Source organism: Caloenas nicobarica, chromosome 10, assembly GCF_036013445.1.
Source record: "Caloenas nicobarica isolate bCalNic1 chromosome 10, bCalNic1.hap1, whole genome shotgun sequence".
Lineage (NCBI taxonomy): Eukaryota > Metazoa > Chordata > Aves > Columbiformes > Columbidae > Caloenas > Caloenas nicobarica.
The window spans coordinates 9,670,942-9,694,790 of NC_088254.1; the positions used below are offsets into that span (position 1 = coordinate 9,670,942).

Consider the following 23,849-nt stretch of genomic DNA (forward strand, 5'->3'; position numbering starts at 1 on the left):
TCTAAGAATGGAACCAAATGTCAAAACCTGCTATTTTCATTAAAAAACGAAAACCAAACCAAAACAAACAAAACCACAAAAACCCCCAAAACAAACCACAAAAAAACCCCACCCCTCAACAAAACCATAAACAACCACATTTTGGCTTTTATTTTAGAGCTGTTTATTCGCTCAATCAAAATGCCTGTTAGAGTGAAAAAAAGTTGCTTTTCTTCCCAAGAGATCCTTTTTCTCTTTCTTAGGCAGCAAAAGCACAGATTGTTTTGGAGCAGATCTATGTGGCCACTGATAATGCAAATATAAATGGAGCTCTGGTTTAATTTGTTTGCTACGTGTTTTGTGCATTTCTTAAGCAAACTGTATTTGGTAACTGTCAGAACAAAAATATCAGAGACTTCTGCTCCTTTGTATGTTACTGAAAGTCTCTGCATAGCTGTAACTTGAGGTTTCTAATTCTTTGTCTTTAGTTTTTCTGTCTCAGAATATAAGATTGCTCAGATATTTGGAGTACTTGATGTATCTTTTTGGCTAAATTGAAGCAGAGTTGTGAAAATAAGTATGAATGCTGCTTGCTCCCCATCTTCACTGAATCTTCCTTCATTTGATGTGGTTCCAGTTACAGGAGATAAATGTGTGAAAACCAAGAGTGACAGAGGTGGTGCTTTCTGACAGCTTTCCACCTCACTCCTGCAAGCAGTTTGGCATGCTTATGCATTTTCCTAATGCAACTTCAAGAAATACCCTTTATAAATAGCCTTTGGAGAACTAGACGGTCTTCATTTGATATGATAGAACCAGTCAATCAAGGTCAGGAAACTTCAAGCAAAATGTTTACTTAGATCCTTTTAACTACCAGAAGAGAATTCCCCAGGTATTTTGCATTCTGTATGGGTTTAAAACTACTGTAGCATGAGCTTTAATGGGCTGCGCAAAGGGGAATGTGTCCAAGACAATGCCAGTATTGCAATCTTCCTTTTGATGCTGTGACTCTTTTCCGCTCTGTTGACCTATTTTTTTCCAGACTATTGACCTATTTGGGGGATGGTAGTGGAGAAAGTTTAGAGTATATTTTGTGTGTTTATTTCTTTTCATTTCCATATACATCCAATTTAGCACGAAGAAAAACTCAGGATTGAATGAATCTTTTTCTTCTTGGTCAGTAGTCAGCAGCCCAGCTGAAATGTTCCTCCGCTTTCCCAAATGCTTTTCTGATTGCATTAAGAAATTTGAACGTTTTGATACTTTGAACGGTTGCAGTAGCAGAGTTGTTGCTGATTTCACCAGATCTTTAGCACTGAGAACTGGTGGATGTCAGCTGAGGTTGAAGAGATTGTATTTACTGAGGTTGTAAACCAAGTTTTGAGAGTTTTAGAAATGTTTGGAAAAACAGTTTATACTGTTTATACAAAACATAACGTTTCACAAATTTTTAAACTAAATGAAACGTGATGTTTCCTGAATCCGCTTGCACTGACTGTCACACTCCATCCCTTTGCTGCCACTTCTTCAGTTTTAAGACGATTTTCTCTAAATAGATTCAGTCTCATCTAATAAGCTTAGGTTTATCTAATTATCACCCAGGTAGGATTACATCTGTGAGCTGCCTGTGACTCCTGCCTGCAGTTAACTCCAGTTTGGAGGAGGTGGTGCTGCCCTGGGGCTGCCCCACAGCCGGAGGAGCTGTGCGGAAAGTGCTGCCTGGGGCCAATTTTTTTCTCTACGCTTACATCGCTGGTTTTTGGTTTGTTTTTTAATTAGAGAACTTGACAGACGGGGCCTGTGTAGCAGCCTCCACAGCTCAGGTAGGGCCCTTCCCCACAGCCCCTTTCTTCTGCCAGGACACAGCACAAGTTGCTTCAACTGCTGTGGGCACTGAGGTTACTTCAGTATTTTTTGATGAAAGGTTTAATGTTGCTTCTAAAACCTTGCCCTTTGTGCTGCACTCTGGCACATCAGATTTGGAAGTGAGAGATTGTCTTCCACCTCAGTGTCAGAGTCATCGGGAATTTTTGGTTTTGTTTTGCCTGGGATGCTTTTGCTGCACAGATTAGCACTTACTATGCAAGGGAATCTCATCCAAACCATGTCCTTTGGAATGGTACTTTTGGCATTTGCCGTTTAAAACAAAAAGCAACTAAGTTTCTCGAAGAAGAGATCTAATAAACAAGTGCAAATGTTCTTGCAGTTGTTAAATTTCTATTTTTTCATAAATTAATGATTAAGTTTCTGTAAATTCTTTCTTTGAAGAAGATTCATCTTTTCAGTAGTGGGTTTGTTAAAGGAAAACGCACCAGTCCAAACGGTGTGATTTATGCAGGAAAGGAAGAACTGAGAATTTGACAAAATCCACCCATTAGGAAATTAAGATATTGGTGATCTGAGCACCACTGCTGTAGAGCCACACAGAAATTGGTATCAGCAAATTTCAGGAGTTTGTCAGAGGAAAAAAAACAACCAAAAAACCAACAAATGTTGTGGTTTGCTGCAGCTTATAAAAGCAGCAAATCCAGTGTCTGTTACCTGGCTGCCGCTGGAAGTGTTTCTCTTGGCTCTGAGAGCGTCTGTCGCGTTGCTGGTGGCCCAGTTCCGAGCAGCGGGTTTGCGGTGGGTGTGCGCGGGGGGTCAGAGAGCCCCTGCGCCCTCCCAGCGCCTCCCTGCGCCGCGGGTCCCGCCGGCCCTTGCCCAGCGTCTGGGGGGACCCTGTGCTGGGCGCAAAGCCAGCGGGCGGAGGTGGGAGCTCACCCCCACAGTGCTGCTCTCCATTCTGGGCCAGCTCAAGTGAGGTGGATCTGGACGGGACTGGGGCAGGTAGGGAGCCCTGGCTAAAATGAAGTTTAGGTGTGTAGTTTCCTGGCTCTTTATTCACTCGTAGCTGAAGTAAACAGCCAGGTCCCACTCCCTGTCAGTCCCGCTCTCGTCTTTTCCTTTTGGAAAAGCTTACGTTGGCAGTAAGACACCAGTAAAGGAAAAGAGAATTAACTGTAATCCAAAATCTGTATTCTGACTTGAACGGGCGTCATGGGAGGCTTTGAGTTTGTATGTAGCAATCACTATTTGCATAGACCAGGTAAACGCCCCGCTTGTGTCTGATCCTCAGCCGGTATCCTCTGGAGGACAAGTCCAGCATCACTGAGATTCATGTTAACTGGACAGCTTGTCTTCAGTACCTGTTCAATAAGTCTAATTTCCAAAGGAAACAACAAAAAAAATACATATGTATATAGAGAGATTTTTAAATGTCTTCATTGAAATCTGTGATGCTTAACTATTAATATATATAGTGGATCGCAGGATCAGGTCTGACATCCTGCGTTATTACAGCATAGCTAGTTTTTGATACTGCATTCTCAGAGGTGCTCCGTATGTGCTCTGAGAAGATAAAGCTTTCATGTTACATGTCTGGTTACAGAAGTGATCTATTACTGATGTTTTTTCCAGATTCGGCTTTTGTTGCATGTGAATTTTGAAATGGTGACCAGTGATTTCTAATTTGTGATGGTGTGCCAACAAAATAGAAAGTCACGTTTCTAGTGCCAGAGTGCTCACAGTCACATTATTTCACATAAGCAAATATTGTCTTGTTTATATTATTTAGGAATACACTGTTGGATGACAGTTTTTAGCTGTCGAGCTCAACTCTTATTGTTTGCTTTTTCTCTCTCTGCCTCCCCCCACCCTTTTCTTTTTAACCAAAACACCTTTTTTATCTAGCAAGACGTTGAGAAGTTTACAGACCTAGAGAAACTCTACCTCTACCTTCAGCTGCCTTCGGGTCCCAGCAATGGAGACAAAAGGTACATGTGTGAGTGTGCAAATGTGAGCAGTTAGTACTGAAAACTTACTTCTGTGGCACTTAACTGCTGAGGAACCATTCACATAATGTGATTGGTAGCAGAAGCAGCCTTTTTTATACATTAAGGACTCTTATTTTCCTGAAGATAGCTTTTTTAAAAGTTTTGTACTTTTTGTGCATGAATAGCTTGTAAATATAAAACTCTTAAAATACAAGAGTCATCAGAGAAAGTGTTTTGCAGCCTAAGTGTGATTGTTCCTTTGCTTTTTATGTAGGAAGTGATAATACAGCAGCACAAATGTAATGGTGGGGGAATGAAGGAACCGTTGGTATTTCTGGTAACATTTGTTTGACAAAAGAAGGTCTGGAAAAGCAGCCTGCAGATCACAACGTCAGAGTTAGTGTGTGTTCCCAGTCAGGTGGTTATAGGCAGACAGGTGCCTGCAGGAAGCACTCAGGGCCGCCCGTAAGCAAGGGGGCGAACTCTTGCCCATCACTGTCTGCTCATGTCTGTAAATCAGTCAAGAACTGGAGTGTGGAGTTTTGGCAAATTGTAGATGAAAGAGGGCAATAACTGCTGCCCAGGCCTCAAGGAAGAGCTAAATGTGTGAGGTAGTGGCCCTCGTTGTCTCTGGTGTCTCTCCACCTGTGTAGGCAGACAATTACTAAGTCTTGTAACTGAGGAGGAGCTATGGAGCGAACTCTTCACCGGCACTCGTTCTTCTTCCCCTAGCGATCAGATCTCCGTGTCGTCCAGCCGTGCCCAGCAGATGCACGCCTTCTCGTGGATACGGAATACCTTGGAAGAGCACCCCGAGACATCCCTTCCCAAGCAGGAGGTTTATGATGAATACAAGTGAGTGCTTCCCAACTGGATCTGTACATATGGCTTTAGCAAGTGTAGTTCTTTGACACTGGCCGTATACTGGTGCTCCACTGATGTACAAGTGCCTATAGCAGAACAAGGCCTTATGTACTGATGTACATGAGAACATACTAGCTACAGTGAGGCAAACTGTATCAGTTATTTCTGCAACTGAAGATAAGACTGTGGTGTTTAAATTGTGCATTACATACGCTGAAGGAAAGATACAAGTATTTCTTAACAGCTAAATATCTGTATGAATATTGGTTTTGTTTTGTGGACAGAGTGGCACAGATAAAAAGCACCATTTACTACCTTAGAGTATGTTTTTGTCCGCTTGTAAATACATATGTATATGACTGCCTTAACAAGGATGAGGGGCTTAATTGTTCCTCCTGGAAATGCAGCTATTTTGCACATAAGATCTAGCCCATCACACCTTTCTTTCCAGAATAATGCATAAATATTGGACCTTTCTGCAGCAAACCTGATTTCTACAGAGGCACAATATATCTGAATATGCAGTAACCAAGGCCACTGTAAGCCTGTGTTGTCAAGTGTCAAAGCTACCATGTAACGAGAAAGCGATTAGCAGCAAGGGAGAGGGAGCTGTCTGGAAGTTGGATTTGAATTCATTTACAGAACATTCCCCACAGGGGAAAAAAAAAAATCATCCTCAGCCCAGTTGCCTGAAGATGAATAACAGATTTATGATCTAGTATGAATATTTCCATAATCTGAACAACTGCAATAATTTGCAGCGAGCTGAGTCCCTTCACCTCCTAAGCGCCTACAGGATTCAGCCCTTAGTAATGGTTATTGCAGGGTTGCCTTCTGCGAATACCTGCTTTTAATTAACGCTTTCTGGTCAAGTTTTTTTACTGTGACTGAACTGAAACATGATGGCATTCGCTTGCCTGGGGTTGATAAACATGCACACACCTATTTCTGAGATCTCGCCACCGACTGGAGCGGTGACGCAGCCGAGAAGTGCAGCCAATGCACAGACGTGCTGGGGTGGCCAATCCCCGGGCAGCAGCCGCTCGCGCAGACACAGCAACAGCGGCAGCTGCTGTGCGGGAGAGAGATGGGAGCGTTATTCTTAAATATATTTCTTATTAAATAATTTATGGCCTGCTTCAGCAACAAATCTGCTTGGCTTCCATGCTGTGCCAAGCTGCAGATGCCCGGAAAAATCATCATCTACAGATTGTGGAGTGTGAAATTTGGATGGCTTTTGTATGTAGCTGCATCAAGTATTTGTGTATTGTATTTTTTTTCCCTAACAAAATAAGGGTGGTAAGCAAATATTCAGGAAAATATCAAATGTTTGGAATCTGTTCTCCTTTGAAAGCATCTGTTCTGTTTTTAAAACATTCCGTTTCTTTGAATATTTTCGTGAGTTATTCTTGCACACCAAAGGAAGAGTAGTCTTGGAGTGGGAGGTGGGGAACAGGCATATAAATAGATAAGAGAGTCTCGATAAGTCATTTTTCTTTGCCTAAGAGTGTTAAAACCTCTCAAAACTCACTTTGCCATATTAACAAGTTACCATTTCTCTCCTCTGTGTGCAAAGACAGATATTGCACGAGTGCACAGCGAGCAAGCCTATGCACTCTGCGCATCTAAATCAAAGTTATGAGGCTTTAGAAGAGTGCCATGTCATACCAGCATCTCAATTCCTACTTTAAATTTTACTCAAAATAAATCTTGCAAAACTGCTGGGCTTCTGCATCACCTTTCCTGTGTGTGGGTTTGATTGTGGGTTTTTTCTTTTTTTTCCTTCTGTGAAGAGGGAAAAGTCAGAAGCTTGCACTCCACCCTAGTCAACCATTGAGAAGTGTCAATAGTGTTCCAGCTCCTCTACCTTTCAGTAGCCTTTTCTCGCTGCGCTCATTCAACACGGTGGCTCTTTTTTCTGTTTCCTTGCTCTTCAATTTAATTGTGAATTCACATCTCTAAGTGGATTAAAATGAATTGATTCATCTTCCTTTGAAAGGGATACAATAAATGAAAAATCCATCATAAGGCAGTAGCAGTTGGGAAGGTTGAGTGCTTGCAGCTGAATTTCAGAAAGAAGGCACGAGAGCTGGTTCACCTCTGGTTGGTGCTGCGCTGCTGCACTGACAGAATACGCTGGGCTGTAAGAAGCTGTGTTTCTGTTGGGCACACGTGGTTCTTATGCCAGCTGCCTCTGGGAGCTGTTTGGGGATACAGCCTGGAAAATACGGGAATTCATGCGGAGCTCTCTACGGTGTTATCTAGCGTGCAGAGAGTAGATGCTGCTTCCCATCAAATACTTCCAATGTTTTCTTGCAAGTTGGTTTTACTTGGGTATCTTCTCCCTGTTAGTAGACACCCTTCTGGAGGCAGCCAGGTGTAGATTTAGCTGAGTGCAGAGAATTAGTGTTTTGAGTCTAAGTGCAGTTCTGCAGTACTTATGCAGACAAAATCCCTATTTGCCCACAAAATGATTTGTTGAGCCTTCATTAAACACTTGGGTCCTCTTATTTTGCTTCTGCTAGTGACACAAGGAAAGAAAGTAATTCATATTTAAGTTTGGTGCTCTGAAGATTGAATTGATATGCTTAATATAGACTAGGAGGTCTTTGAGTCAGCCTGTATCTCTTTCCTTCAGTTTGTAAATCACTGATCTTTGCTTTACTGGCTGATGGGCCTGTTGATGCCACCTGATGCATAGATTACATGCACCAAGTGTTAAGGATGTTAACTAGCAAGTTAGAAGACTATTTGGAACCTACCACAGAAGAGGGCAGTAGGTATAGGAATACCATGTGAAACAGACACAAGATAGGTACTGATCTTGTTTGATGGAACTTAACCCATGTTTTTGTATAGAACTCCCTGATAGGAACAGGGTGGGACCTATTGTGTTGTAAAATCCAGTCCTCTGTCATAAGCAACTACCTATGTATTCCTTTTAAAAGCCAATCAAACTCCATTGAAAGCAGTTGTTTCCCGCCTCCACTGCTAGCCTTGGGAGTCTGACCTGTAGTTTCATTTCTCTGATGGTTTTCAGACATCTGTTTTCCACCCTACCTGATTTTTAGGCCTCATTTCTGTGCCAGCATTTTTTGTCCATTTAATGAGAACCTACCTTTTCCTAAGGTTCTTCACTCTAACCCATTTTTAGAGACCAGTTGCTTTTCTGGATTGGATAAGCCAAGATGTTTGTGTCATTTCATGCAACAGATTCTTTATCATTTGCTATTCATAATGGTTTTTCTGCCTAGGAAGCTATGTAAGCTGAGCTGCGTAGCCTGACTGTCTTCATTGGCTTTTTGTTAATCTTTTTTGTGGTTTAATTCAGGTGCACTTCTAGTGTGTGTTATGTCTCCAGTACATTTAATTCAAAGATCTTAAGAAAAAAAGAAAAGGCCTTTTCTTCTTATGTAGGGGAGCTCTGTACAAAGGAACATGAACAACCGCGTGCCCGTTGTCATTCTTATCTCTGCGTAGACCTTCCCTCCCCCCATCTGTCTCCCACCCACCCTTCAAATAAGCAAACCAGCTCCTGGGCTCAGCAATGTGCCAAGAGTGCAAGTAGCAGAGAGAAGAGCTTCAGGGAAGAGACTCCTGATACGTGTTGTCAAGTCAATGAGAGACCACAGAAGGACGTGGAGGCTTCTCTGCCGAGCCAGGAGGAGGAGGGGCCATATGGGATGATCTGTCTGAAAACCGAAATTACATGATAATAATAATAATAATAGCTCATAAATCACAAGCTTGCAGGAGCTGCCAGTATGGAGACGAGGGGACCACGTAACAGTGTGTTTTCCTGCTAGCAAGTAATTGTCTTGAAACAAATGTGCCAGACTGGAGGAACTGATTTTTTTGTCTGCTTTTTTATTTAGTTATTTTCTCTTAGATAGGGAATAATTTTAATGTTGATTGATTGACAGGTCCTTAATCCTGTTGTTTTGCTGTGGGTTTTTTGTTTCTTTGTCTGGGTTTTTTAAAATCTGCTTTGCTGACGTTGAGTCTTAGTCAAAGATACTGCCAACAATGGCAGAGAAATTCCAGGAGCCCTCCTTTGCATGCTAGTTGAGACTTCAAGTCTTGTGATCAGTATCAGTAAGCAATGAAGACCCACCTTTTAGGAATTTTGAGAGTAAAGTTAAAATCCATTGGAGCCTGACAAGATGCACGGAAAAAAAAAAAGGCGCACAGAGATCTCTCTATTACACATAAAGCAATATCTGATTCCTAAGAGGGCGCAGCAAGGTAGAAGTATTCCTTTGTGTTAACTTCAGAGGTTCACATCCAGAATCTAGATTCTATGACTGACGTGCATTGAAATGAAATATGTTAGTATATAAATTGCATAAAGACTTTTGTGATGTCCCGTATAGAAACCAGACTAACGGCTGACTGCACGCCAGCTTGCAGGCAACATCTCCTGGTTTGGATGGAGTGGCCCAGTAGCTGGGGGATGCGGGTGCCACAAGCTCTGCAGGGAAATGTCAGAGCCAAATAGCATAAAACTTGCTGTTTACCATTATCAAAATCTTTGCATTTGTGGTGCTGCTTTCCAAGTGGAGGATACCTATGTACAGCCAAGGTAAAAGCAGCAGATACTTGCTCTGTAATAACTAGTATGTTTACAGAGAATATCAGTGGAAGTATCTTAAGAAATATATACTGTTTTCTTTAGAGCTGCAGTTTTCAGAGAAGACATTTTGACTGGCCCATTTGGATGCAAATGCCATTGTTAATTGTTACAGTTTTTACTAGGTGATGCTGGGAATGAAACTTCTGTCTCAGGAGTGCTGCTCTTTCTTTCTTTTCTTTCTTTGTTCCTTTATGAGCAGAGCTTTGTTTGCATAATGTACTTGGTTGGAGTAGCAGGCAACGTGGTGTACAAAGTTATTGTGTTTCTTCTGAGTTGCTGATGCCCACACAGGACTGTGTACAGCCACCTCTTCTTTTCAGAGGCAGGTTGTGTGCGTGCTGCTGGTAGGACTTCTCGTGGGAAAGGAGGTGGTTGCTATCTGGGGCTGACACTGTGCTGTAGGAAATCTGAATGAGAATGCTTTATTGTTATGTTTTGGGCCGTAACGCATTAACAGCTGTGAAATACTGCAAGACTCTTGAACAAAAGGCAATGTAGCATTCATATCTTTGTGCAGCCTTAAGCACTTGCTGTGTAGGTAAACCTTCCAGAGCAGTGCCTACTTTTCTCTCTGCTTTCACATGTTTGTGATTTTCTGGAACATTTATGTTTTGCAGCAAAATCAAAGATTCTTGTTTTCTGCCTTAAGGTGATATTTCTTAAATATCTCAGATGTTGAAACATCTGAATAGATGATGAAACAAAATTCCTTCTGCTGTGTTTGAGAAATGAAGACAGGTAAAAGTGGCCGTTTTACTAGAATAAGTAAATTTGGCAAACCAATTACCTTTTGTTGCTTTATTCCTCTATATCATCAGGTTGTATACTCAGTTGCATGAAGATGTACATTTTCAGAGGCAGTTGAAATCTCAGTTAATTTAGGACTGTTAACAAATATAAGGATGTCTATAATTAAGCAGCTCTCCTAGTTCAGTAGCGATACAGTGGTAAGAGGATTAGGTCTTCAGTACGTGTTTATGTTGCACCTATAAGGGTGAAGCTGGTTCTCTGGGAAGGTATGGTTTATTAAATTCAGTTCCGTTAAGCTTTATTAAATTGAGTTTGTGTAGGCAGAGTCTTTCTCTGGACACTGACAAATGTCTTACCTACTGCTTTTCAAATATTCCTGCAGGACTTCAAGCCTTACCATGCTCAAGCTATACTTCTGGCTAGAACAATGTCTCTGATTTTATTATGTCCTAAAATAAGTGAATTGAAACATATGCTTCAAACTAAGTTATGGAGTAAATCTTAACTGTGCTCTAGATAATGCCACTACATGTTATGTCTCCACATGACTTGTCTTTGAACTCAGTAGAAAACAAGGCAAAACCTATGGTATTAATAGCTCTGTTTATACATTTTTTATTGCATTCAATTCGTTGTGGATAGCTTCATGAATGTTAAATGTGGTTCTAAATATAGGTGGGTATAAGTGTTTTCATTTGAAAACCTTTGACGGAGTCTAGCAAGTAGACTGGCCTCTTGTATTGACTTGGATTCCATTCACGCTTTCTTTCTCTTTGTTGCAGGAGCTATTGTGACAATCTTGGCTACCACCCATTAAGTGCTGCTGACTTTGGAAAGATCATGAAAAATGTCTTTCCAAATATGAAGGCCCGTCGTCTAGGCACAAGAGGCAAATCAAAATATCCTTTGCTAGAACGCTTCTCAGTAACTTCTTCTGCACTTACCTGGAGAACGTCCGTCGTTATGGCTTAACTACCGGCTAAGTGTAGAAGTAACGTTAAATTAAAAAATGCAGACACTTTCCCAGCATTCTTTAAAAATTATTAACTGCAGTAGTGTTAGGTTGCAAGATACAACTTTGGAAACAAGTACCTAAATTTCGGTTCTGATGCTTAGTTGTTACAGCAATGAGGAGTCAAAGAAACTTTATCATTTAGTGCAAAGGGAGATATTAGAATAAAGGAACTTGCTTTTATAGTATACTTGTGCACACCAGTAACTTTTTAAAAGTTAGTTGTAAAGCCAAAGGTCCTTCTTAAGCTGTGCTACAGATAGTTCATAAAACTGCCCCTCCTTGACCATTGGTATTGCTGGAAGGAGAAGAGGGGACTGGGCAGTTGTCAGAAAAGCTGACTTCAGACTTGGGGAAGGCAGAATCTGAGGCTTGTTCTCCCATCAGAGGGGGCAGGTGGCTTCCTTCACTGCGTGGTGCAGACCTCCTGGAGCAGGAAAGACAATCCAGAGCAAAAGCTTCTAGGATGGGGAGCGCTGCCTCTCTTGACTGCAGTCTTGTTTTCTGTGCCCAAAGTTGGAATCCACTTGCTTCCCTCCTTCCCTGTGTTAGAGAAATAGGCCATGCCAGAGGGTGTGCAAAGCCACTACCCTATTCAATTGTAACTCAATACAAGTGTTAAAGGATTTTTAAAAATGATGTTGTCATAGTGTAATTAGACATAATTGCTACAGGCAGAACTATACATAGATCTTAGGACAGATTAGTTTACCAATTAACAGGCAGCCACAGTGAAGAATTTGGGGCAAAGTCTCTGCAAAAGAGTCCGTTCATACTGCTGGTGGTTCTGCTGCTTCAGTATAGGGGCAAGAAGTTCTGCTAGGAAAGAAATGCGATAATCAAGTCTAAAGGCTACAAGGATGCAACCTTTTCTGAGATTTTTCTGAGACTCAGCTGTAGTATGTCTAGAGTTTAGCATGCTGAGGTGGTCCACTAGAAAAAAAAAGTCTATTAGTGATTTTCAAAGTTGTTTTTTCATCAGCAAGAATTTTGTCTTTTCCAAGTTGAGAATTACATCTTCCCTTGAGAATCCTTAGAAACCATCACGAAGTAATGTAATATCTGCTGCATCCTGCCAGGGTCAGCTCTTGCTCCATTCTGATGTGTGGCTAAGCCATTGCAGTAAGCAAGGGAGGGAGAGCATTAAAAGGCCAAAGGCATCATGGTGCTTGTAGGCTCTAATTAAAAACCACTCAGAAGAACTATCCGTAATTATATGGACTCACTGTAATACTGGCCTTTGCCAAGGTCTCACTTGATCATGCACTTACAGAGAGAATTAAGTGCTAGTGGGCAGCCCAGAATTATTTGTCTTCCATAGAGGAAAAAACCTTCCATGTAGCAGTAAATGGAGGAGTTATGTGTCAGTTAAATTGTTTCATAAAATAATATTGGATTATCTTGCAGTGGAGTCCAAAACTTAGTAGTGATGTTCTGGATAGAGCTCAAGGAGTTTTAAGGAAGAAATTGTATGATATACTTGTAGCTTGACCCAGGAGATTTCTTTCCATTTGGTTTTCCCAAGCTTCTAATTAAGAATTTTTTAAAAGTGGCCTTATCTCACACTTACCTAAATACCTAGCCTCCTTGCATTTATTTTACTGTGTTCATGTTCCATCCAGGTTAATGCAAGCAATACGAACTCCATGGTCTAGGAAAGAGAACTACAGACATATTTACAGAATGTGAAAAATTAGTGATCCTGAAAAGGATTTGTGTGTCACAGAGAAGAGACACTCTATGTGAACTCCCAGAGTAATGCTGTGGAGTGGAAAAAAAAAAAGCTGATCTTATTTTTAGACCTATAAACAAGTGAGTAAGAGTAATGGAGAGAGTATTTTTTTGTGTACAGAGTTTTTTGTGTACTGATTTGATGAGATCAATGTAAGAACAAATCTAGATATTCGTGTCCCTATTTTTACAGAATAATTATTGTCATGGCGGGGGAGAGATCCACAAAACCAGTGTGGAATCTTAGGAAGAAATGTGCTCAGCAGTAAATTTATCTTGTCATCGTGGGGAACTTCTTCAGTTCGTAGAAGTCCCTTAGGAGAAGGAAATATAGCAAAAAGAGGCAAAAATTAAGAACTCATAATAATGTAAAACTGAAATTTGGGAACACATTTTTTAATAGCAATTAACTTTTGGAAATGCGTTTTCCATCTCATTTTAGGCCTGGTTCAGGAAGAGAGTTTAGTCCAAATTTATGTTAATGATTTAAATATTGAGTAGCTAATTGAAGCTACTCGGTGTGGCTTAGTGGTTCTTCTGAGTCATCAAATGAAATTCATCACACTGTTGGAGAAGTTCAATGCCCAGCATCATTTGATCCGCTGCATGGATGGAAAAGCCCAACCACCTGCCCAAGAGCACAGCCATTTATAGGCTTTTGATTCTGGCTGCCTATGAGACTGTGTTAATGACAGTAATTATTAGATCTGTTGATGAGTTTGCTTAGAAAGCTTATGAAGGGTATCAGAGGAATTACTGCCCTTCCCTCCTATCGCCCAGTTAACAAGCAGAGACAATTTAGACCTTAATTCTTGTTCACATATTGCTACAGTGGACTGCGGAAGAAGGCTTTTGTGCATATGCCAACACTGCCCAACCTTGACTTCCATAAAACTGGAGATGGGGTATGATATATACTTGCTTATTTTTATATAAATATTTCTGCAAATCAACATTTATCATGTTGTTTTTCTGTCTGAAGTTTTCAAAACAATGCAAAGGGCTGTGCAGTTTTTAAGATTTTTTTTTTTTTTTTACTTTATGATACTTATATTCTGAATCATTGTTTCATATTTTCCTGTAAAGTTCAGAACAAATTGCAGTGCTATTTAAAATCTAATTTAGGAGGTGAAGCAGACTTTCACAGTGTTGCCACCCACAAACTATATCTCTTCAATTCTGATTCTGTTGCGGTTTTACTGTGTTAAAAGAAAAAATAAACACACACAACCACAATGACAGGGAAGAGGAACCCTGGTGAAAGAAGCAGTTCCTGCTAAACAGTGCCTGCTGAGTTGACAAGACTCTGGCTGCAAGGAGCATCAATTGGTGGTGGTCCAGATATTAGGATTTTTTCAGAGAATTTCTCCCAGAAATGTCAGCTCCATATAATGCCTTTGGAAACAACCAGTAGATGAACTTTAAGACATTTCCTGTTGAATGATGTTATGATTTCATTCTCCCAATTTAATGAAAATCTGTGAACATAGTTACTGAACTTTTTGTGTTTCTGATCATCCTTTGCTCTCAATTGTTGTTTTCAAGCCTTAGTGACCCTTAATAATTAAAGTAACCTTTCCTCTGCTGTTTGTTTGTTTTTAGTTGGACGGGGCAGAGCCGGCTGGGCAGCTGCAAAGCGCTGATGAGGAAGTCGTCTCTGCGGCCTGCCGGCTTGTTTGTGAATGGGCCCAGAAAGTGCTGAGCCAGCCTTTTGATACGGTCTTGGAATTGGCTCGTTTCCTTGTAAAAAGTCACTATATCGGTACCAAGTCAATGGCAGCTTTAACAGTAATGGCAGGGGCACCAGCAGGTAATGAGACAACTTAATGCTGAGTGGATTACATAAGGGATCTTTTTTTGAAGAGTAATAACATCTCGGTTCGAGGAAGCGCTCCTCTTCAGGGCAAACTTTAAGCACTGACTCTGGGTGTTGAGCATGCATTTGTTATTTTAATCCACATTGCTGCAAATTACTTTTCTTGTTGGGAGTCTAGGTAAAGAGATCTGAAAATAAGCAGTGGTCTCAGGTTTAGTTTGTGTTTCTCCTGTTCCTCCAGTGAGGACTCTGGTCTTTTAAAGCACTTCAGGGCATGTGAGTAATTGTGCTGAATTTATGTACTTTGCTAGCTCAGGAGTTTGGTGCCAGTACAGTGCTGGTTTATAGGCAAACTGCTGGTGTAGCTGTGTTTCTGTCTGATAACTTGCCCTAATTTGGAAACAATCGTCTGTCTTAATTTTCTCTGGAGAAGATTTTTGTGTAGGCATTTCTGATATGTCAGATGCAAATTCTCCTCAGATATTTGATCAATGTCCGGTAGTCCAAGCAAGTCAGCTGCTGTTATTATTGATCACATTAGAAATAAGGGCTTGACGGGCATTGAGAGGGACAGGAGGAGCCTCCTCTGGGGGCAGTTGTTTGACTGAGATTCCATCACTCAACTTCAAACCTTCATTAGGGATTGAGTTAAAAAGAAGAGTTATTTTGTAGTTGGCTGCACGAGATGAACTCCTGTTTTATACAGTCTGTAGGAAAGACTACGTTGGATGTGGTTTTTCATCTTCTTTTGTGTTCTTTGTTTCCCTCTTCATGGTCAAAATCAATCAATCATTTAAATTTTTTTTTTGTGGATGTGAATGAAGTAAATTATGAAAATGAAGGATGAGGAGGGAAGTGCAAGTGCACAACGTGCCCCCCAGACTTCCCTCTGGCAAGTCCTGCCCAGGACTGTCAAGCAATGTGCATTTGGATCGAGGCAAATCTCTTGACTTGAGACAGGCGATTTGAAATGGAAACTGGTAGTCAGGGCTGTAGGTTGGGGTGATGCCCTTTTGCACCACGCTCCTTCTCCTTCCAGCTCTCTTTCCTTTGTTGCAACTTGGAATTGACGGGTGGCAGTGGCAGGTTTTGTCCCTCTTTTACCTGTTGTCGCTTGGCTTCATTGGTTCTGCTTACCGTGCTGCTGGAAGGAACGCTGGGTATATGGACAGCTCTTCAACTCGTGCAGCTCCTCCACCGTCCTTCCTTCAAGAGAAGATGGTTTCCTTAAGGAAAAGGGCACTTGTTTCCAGTGCATGCCTCTACGGCTTGGATAGTCTTTTCAGGAGAGGTTCTTTCTGGAATGGCAAATAAAATATTCCCATTCCTCTTTATCACAAGGAACTACAGTGTCTTAACTGAGCATTAACTGAGGAAAAAGCAAAATTTTACCCTCAAAAATTTGTTGAAATTTTTTTTTCTCATAAATATTATGTGTATTTGGCCTCGATTCCTTGAATTCTTGAATTCCTTGAATCCTTCAGTATTCGGCCCACATAGATGACTTCTTTTCCAGTAATTGCAATATATTTGGGCATTTCACTCCTCTGTGAAGAAGGAATTGTGAAAGTGGAGACATGTTGGGATGTTCGAGCTCCCATGGTACATGCAGACTGCTGCTGAGAGGGTGGGCTCCCAGACCACAGTTCCTAAGCGTGTACTGGGTATCAAAAAACAAATACTTGCCCTAAAATGGTGTTGATTAATTTTTAAGAGTTATTTTAAAAACTGTGAGCAAAGTGTAAATGAAACAGTGTTAAAGCATTTTTAGATGAGCAGATCAACTGGGTTAGTTGGTCACTGTAGGCCCTGCTAATCCTCTTGACTGTTATTAGAAAAAGATCATAAATGTGATGTGATTTTTGTAAGGGAAATTGGTAGCAGCTGCACAGATGAGACTTAACCCCCTGTTGTTCTCTCTGGAAGCACCACTTGCTTATGATCACCAAAGGCATTATCGCCAGAAACAACATTCTTCCATTCTAATTTCCATTGTTTTTTCACCTTTTTCCTCCTCCTTTTTTTTTTTTTTCCTTTTTCCCTGAACGCGTCTCTTCTTGCCCTTGTTTCACCATTAGCCTTGAATCACACACACAGGTGGTGATCCTTTCTGATGTACACATTGTGGTTAATGCCTTGGCCATTAGATGATATCATCTGCTCAGAGCTGCTCCTGTGTGACGCAGACCCACAGCTTTCTAGAAAGATTTTTCATTTTAAAAGCTTCCTTAGACATTGACAACAAAACAAAAACATAGTAGATGATGAATTTTAAAGGTTTATCTAAAACATGCACTGCCCTCTACTGTCAGTTAAATGAAATGCGTTCGTTTTCAGATTTTGTTGACGCAAAAGTTGCAATTTGAGACGACTAGAAACGATGCCAGTACATAGTATTGTAGCAGCTAATGCCAGCTTGTCTAACTGATAGTTTTTGCCACAGATATGCACATAAATTGAAACACTGAATAGATTTGAGCATGAAGCGGATGGGAGGACCTCATGGAGGACATAGTCCCAGGATAGTTGTGGAGATGCCTACCATGAATTCTGTGTGGTTAGATACAGAAGTGGCACTACAGCAGACAGGGTATGCGTGGTAATAATTTGTTCTTCTTTTGCATTCAGGAATAAAAGGGATCCCCCAGCCCTCAGCTTTTATACCTACTGCTGAAAGTAATTCCTTTCAACCACAAGTGAAAACTCTGCCATCTCCTGTTGATGCCAAGCAGCAGCTGCAGCGTAAGATTCAGAAGAAGCAGCAAGAACAGAAACTGCAGTCTCCTTTGCCAGGAGAGTCTCCGGCAAAGAAAACAGAAAGCACCTCAACCAACGGTGTGACCAGTATATCTAATGGAAGTCCTGCAATTCTGTCTCCTCCACCTATTGGCATTGTTGTGGCAGCTGTCCCCAGCCCAATACCGGTAATGTTCTCCAGCAATTCTTTAGAGAAACCACCTTATAAAAGGGTTTCAAATTGACAGTAACTAATCAGTGGTGTCAGTGGGATAGAAAAACTGTTTCCATTCAAAGGATCGAGTCCCTTGATGCTTCTCTGTCCCAGTGACTGTGTTATACCACGTGAGTTACAGAATCGATACAGAGGCAGCAGAATACTGATCACAGAGCATACGCTGAGTTCATCTTTGAAGTCATTGTCAGTGGGATTTCAGCTAGCAATAATGAAGGTTATATTGGGAATAATTGCCCTTGAGATGAAGTTTAACCAGACGGGAGAGCTGACACCAGTTGTGTGGGTCACTGAGCCCCTGTTATAGAATCTAAATTGCATTTCATTGGCCCAGCACATTTAGCAGCAGCAGCAATTTCGGTTTTGGATGAATGTCGGTAGCATGGAACATCTTTGTCTTTCAGGCCATACAAAACTGGGGTGGGGAGATAATTTGTTTCTAAGGTGTTAGTTGTATTGTCCACTTCAACAGGTAAGCCAATATTTCTGCCTGATAGTGGGTTTGTATTTAACTCACTTTTGAAACATTAACGATGAGCAGTGTTTTGATCACATCCTTTCCTCTTTAACCTTTGTATGTCTGTCTTTTTGTCCCATGTGGTAAAGGATTGTATGAGAATGACCCTTTCATTAGCAGAAGAGCAGAGTAGTGCCTAGACCAGTGCCTCATGCCTTAAAAACTGAGGCCACATATCTATCTATCAGTCCTTAGGCAGACAAATAGAAATAGTCTTGTAGATAGTTGAAGAGCTTGTTTTGTTTCAAACTGACACTTAACTAGCTTTGGTGTATTGAGCTGTGTTGTCCTTCACCTTTGAAATGCTTGGGGATGAAGTGGTCTGTGGACGTTGGGGACTTCCTTGCTTCATCACCACACTTTTTCTCTCGACAGGTGCCAAGGACCAGGCAGTTGGTGACATCTCCAAGTCCTATGGGATCATCTGATAGCAAGGTCCTGCCGCTCAACGTTCAGGTGGTCACCCAGCACATGCAATCAGTCAAACAGTCACCAAAGACTCCCCAGAACGTTCCTGCCAGCCCAGTCGGTGACCGCTCTGCCCGGCATCGCTACCCACAGATCTTACCGAAGCCAGCAAATACCAGTGCTCTCACCATCCGCTCTCCCACGACAGTGCTCTTTACCAGTAGCCCAATCAAGACCGTTGTGCCAGCTCCACACGTGAATTCTTTAAATGTGGTAAAAATGACAGCAATATCTCTAGCCCCAAGCGGCAGTAGTGTGCCCGTCAAGCAGACACCTTCAGCTAGCAGCAGTGCAGGAGCAGTGGAAGAAGGGAGGACTGGCCCACAGATCAAAAATGGATCTGCTGTTTCACTTCAGTCTCCAGGATCCAAGCCCAGCACTGTTGTAGCTACGCCTGCAGTCAAGATCAAAATGGAACCAGAAGTATTGCTGGATGAGAACTCAGTACAGGGCCAAGAGAGCTCTGAGGTGTCTAAGTCCATAAAGGCAACCGCTGACCTGCCTTCTGCTCAACTAATTAATTTTGAGGTTGCAAACTCGAAGGTTTCAGCTGATGATGTTGTGGAGGTAAAACCAGTTAAGGGCTGTGATCAGGGAGCTGAAGAAGCAGGGACCAAATATAAAACACAATCTAATGAGATCCTGCCAGTTTCTTCAGTAGGCAATAATCAAAGCACTCTAAAGCTCTCAGTTGCCAATCAAAACTTGTCCAGCACCAGCATGGGTTCACCTCCTACTGGTGAGTCTACGATTAAAGACAAAACATGCATTAAAAGTCCAAGAAAGCGACAACCTTCTACACTTCAGGATTCCCAGGTACCACCTGTGAAGAAACCACTGGTGGAGCAGCTTTCAGCTGGTAATGTTGTGGAGGGTCAAAAGGCAAACGGTGTTAAGAAGTCTCCGAAGGTTGGATCATTAGCTGACAGTGACAATACAGCAACACTTGCTCAAGTTCCCAGCACAGTACCTGTACCTTCTGCAGCTGCAGCAAACTTGGCAACAGACCTTCCCGTGAGCACCGATTTAAATACCAGTGATTCTACTTTAGAACAGCAGCCTGTATCAGTACCATCTCCAGATATAAAAGTAAAATTGGAAGGAAACATGTTTATCATAGAAAGTGATTCAAAATCTGATGGCAGCTTTAACCCAAGTACATGGCACCATATCACCAAAACCTCCGACTTTGCATCTGTGAATTGTGAGCAGCAGCAAGATCTCAGCGTGATGGCGATTGCAGGGCACTCCGGCGACTTACAGGAATCGGCGTGGCAGCCAGTGCACTGCGAAGATATACAGCAGGATGTGTACAGCCAGCAGTTACAGAGCCAGATCCAGGACTCCTCCTTGGCTCAGATACAAGCACAGTCTTCAAATCAGTTACCTCTGCAGTCTGAGCTGAAGGAGTTTGAACATACAGTCCCTCAGTCAAACGAAAACTTCTTTTCATTTGATGACGACCTTACCCAGGACAGCATTGTGGAGGAGCTGGTGCTCATGGAGGAGCAGATGTCCATGAATAATTCTCATCCTTATGGTGGTTGTCTAGGAATGGCGCTTCAGAGCCAGACTGCAGCTCAAGGAGCTCCCGTGTCATCTCATCCAAGCAGCGTGCACTTTTACCATTCGATCCATAACAACAGCACTCCGATTCACACGCCCACCCCGACCCCCACCCCGACTCCCACCCCCACCCCGACTCCAACACCCACCTCCGAAATGATTGCGGGGTCTCAGAACATGTCGCGAGAGAGCCCTTGCTCGAGGCTGGCTCAGACGACTCCCGTGGACAGTGCTCTAGGGAGCAGCCGGCATACGCCCATCGGTACACCGCATTCCAACTGCAGCAGCAGTGTCCCTCCGAGTCCCGTGGAATGCCGAAACCCCTTTGCGTTTACTCCCATCAGCTCCAGCATGGCTTACCACGATGCCAGCATTATATCCAGTAGCCCCGTGAAGCCGATGCAGCGGCCTATGGCTACCCATCCTGACAAAACCAAGCTTGAGTGGATGAATAATGGCTACAGTGGAGTCAGCAATTCGTCAGTTGCAAACCACGGCATCCTGACGAGCTATCAGGAGCTGGTGGAAGACCGCTTCAGGAAACCTCACGCTTTTGCCGTTCCTGGCCAGTCGTACCAGTCTCAGCCGCGCCACCACGATACTCACTTTGGCCGCGTGACTCCGGTTTCGCCGGTGCAGCACCAGGCAGCCCCTGTGAGTAGCACCACCAAGCAAGAGGGCTTTGCTGTTCCTGCTCCTTTGGACAGCAAAGGCACTGGTTCCTCTCTCAACAACAGTCTGAGGTGCCGGAGCGTGAGCCCTGCTGTCCATCGCCAGCGTAATCTCAGTGGAAGCACTGTCTACCCTGTTTCAAATATACCACGCTCTAACCTGACACCTTTTGGAAGTCCAGTGACTCCTGAGGTTCACAATGTATTTGCTAATATCCATGCAGACACCAGTGCCAATAACATAGCACAAAGAAGCCAGTCAGTCCCGTTGACTGTGATGATGCAGACGGCCTTCCCGTCTCTTCAGAAACAAACAAACACTAAAAAAATCACCAATGTGTTGTTAAACAAACTTGATTCTGATAGCGATGATGCAGTGAGAGGTTTGGGAGTGAACAACATGCCCTCAAATTACACAGCCAGGATGAATCTCACTCAGATTTTGGAGACATCCGCTGCTTTTCCTAGTGCCAACCCACAAAATATGATCAATTCCAGCACTTCAGTTTATGAATTCCAAACACCAAATTACCTCACAAAAAACAGCAGCACCGATCAGATCAGTTTTTCTTCTGGAGATAACCAAGCACAATCAGACATCGGAGAGCAGCAATTAGATTTTAGCAGCACTGTAAAAGACCTTTTAGGGGAGGACAGTCTGCCAACAAACCAGCAGCTGGTGAATCAGGTGGCATCAGATCTCAATAACGTTGCATCTGTCTTTCCCAGCGACATCAGGTTGTCTTCCGAGCTCTCAGGCAGCATTAACGATCTGAACACTTTAGACACAAATCTACTGTTTGATCCAGGTCGTCAGCAGGGACAAGACGATGATGCTACACTGGAGGAATTAAAAAACGACCCCTTGTTTCAACAAATCTGCAATGAATCCATTAGCTCAATGACTACATCAGGTTTTGAGTGGATGGAGAGCAAGGAATGCTGTTGAAATGTTGGGTTAAGCTTGTTTTATAATATGTATGTAGCACACTGTATCTAAAAGACAGACGTATTGTATTTGTCTTAATGGAAGTGCCTCCCGCAGCAGAAACACTTGCTATGTATTGTGGCATTTTTTAAAAAGTTTGCTGTACCCGTTGCTCATTCTTCAGCAGGGAAGATGCAGTCTTACCAATTTTAAACAAATCTCTGAAGGTGATGGGCTATCAAAGAGCCAGTATTAAACTTTGAATTTTCTAGTGTTTCCCACTCGACATTTCTTATTGTAGCAAATAAAGAGGTGGTTAACAGCCAGCCAGCCAGCAGTGACAGCTATGGCTGAGGCTTTGGGAGGATTTAAACTCATTAGTAGGCTTTCCGTACTTTGTATTGCTTGTTACTTCTTCGTAGCTGATCCTTACTGACCTTTGTCGTTGAGGTGTGGAATGCAGGGTGTCTGCAGCCAGGTCGGTGGTGGGGAGTGGGTACCGGTGACCCAGGTGACGTGCAGGTGCCCGAGTGTTGTGTAGCTGTTGTGAGCGCTGCTCAGCGGGAGCTGCGGGAAGTCTCTGTAGCAGTGGTGCCATTGACATCTCTACTAAAATGCAGACAGAGGAAAAACTAACAGGAATGATCAAGGAAAAAGGAAGATGCACTAAATTTTTTATTTAAGAGAAATAAATCTATGTAGTTATTTTAGCCATTAATATTCATGGCATACTTGATATTTTAGTTCTCACTTCAATGTTTTTATATTAAGTAGAATTAATACAAAAAGATTTTGAGCACTGAGATTTAATTTAGGCATAACACCCTATTTTAAAGTGATAGGTAGTTTAATTATTTATCAATGCTAGAGAAGAAACGTGATATTTTCCCTCTTTTTTTAAACAGAAGAGCTGCTGGAGCTCATTAAAATACTATTTTTCAAGATTTGTTTTTTAAGTTTGCCCTTTCCTAACCTAGTGGACGGTATGGGAAGATGTTATTTTCTGTATTTCAATAGGTTGAGCCTTTCCATATTTCTTGCTCGCTCTCAAACAAAAGATTAAAATATTAGAAAATGTGGTTGAACTAAAAATGTTTTGTATAGAGCCATAATACTGCCAGGCACTTTACAGATACACAGTAAGACATGTGAACTTTCTTTTGGTAAAACTTCTTTTAAAAGTACTTGCTGTTTTAGAAGCCTGAATTCCATTTTCAAAGTGATTTGACAGGACTGGTGCATCAAAGGTTTTTTAGAAGTCTTTAGCTGCCCCTCTGGAAAATGAGATTTAGACTTCTGCCTCACTAGTTCACTTGAACCAAAAAAGATTTTTTGTTTTATTGGCATGGCATGGATCTCTCTAATGGTGAAAAAAGAGAGGTACTGAACCGGCCATGGCCCTAACGCTAGAAAGAGGACTTGCAGAGGCCAGCTTTTACAAATGAAGTGGTGCACTGAGGATGCTACAATACCATCCCTTAGGCTTAGTATGAGATTGATTATTTCTCCTGTGAACTGACAGAAAACAGCAGAAAACATTTTCTTCTCTTGCATCACCTCTTTGAACGAGCAGACATGAATTTATGAGGGGTAGGCACAATAAGTCCCCCTAGCTTTACTGAAGGGGAAGATGCTCAGATTTTTCGGGTGATTCATGTTTGTTTGTTTAAGTGTCTTGGTGGTCTTCCGTTTCTTCAGTTTTTGCTAATGACTTGAGATCCCAGTACTGGTCAACTTTTTTGGCGGTGCCGATTCAACCTGTGCTGCTGCATTGGCACTGAGGTGCTGGTGTACCACGGCTTCTCTTGCTCTTGCCCGAATTCACCACCGCTCTGTGGCCTCTCCTGCAGGGACAAACAGTTGTGCCAAGCTCTAGCACCTTATGGGGCCTGATTTCACTGTGCTTGCGTCAGAAGTTTTGCCGCTTTGTTAGGAACAAACTTGAAGAGTTCAGATCCGTCCTTGAAGCACATGGATGTGCAATGGTGTGGTTTGCATCATTTAAGACCAAGTGACCCTTTAAGGTTTTGTTAAGGAAATGGGGAGGAGATGAAAATCTGCCTGGTAGCCTTCTGCTTATTACCTTGCCAGGTGTCTGTCAGTAAGGCTCGAACCGTTCCTCTTGTAG

The 23,849-nt window shown here is 42.3% G+C and overlaps 1 protein-coding gene across 1 annotated transcript in view; it reads left to right on the forward strand.

Moving 5' to 3' along the window:
- RFX7 (regulatory factor X7) overlaps positions 1 to 21,755 on the forward strand; it is a 46,279-nt gene extending 24,524 nt beyond the window's left edge. Inside the window, 8 exon segments of the mRNA XM_065641909.1 lie at positions 3,712 to 3,794; positions 4,527 to 4,649; positions 10,824 to 10,940; positions 13,605 to 13,689; positions 14,387 to 14,594; positions 17,229 to 17,524; positions 18,464 to 21,732; positions 21,734 to 21,755. Of these exon segments, the coding sequence (XP_065497981.1) occupies positions 3,712 to 3,794; positions 4,527 to 4,649; positions 10,824 to 10,940; positions 13,605 to 13,689; positions 14,387 to 14,594; positions 17,229 to 17,524; positions 18,464 to 21,732; positions 21,734 to 21,755 (4,203 nt within the window).
- The last annotated feature ends 2,094 nt before the right edge of the window (positions 21,756 to 23,849 follow it).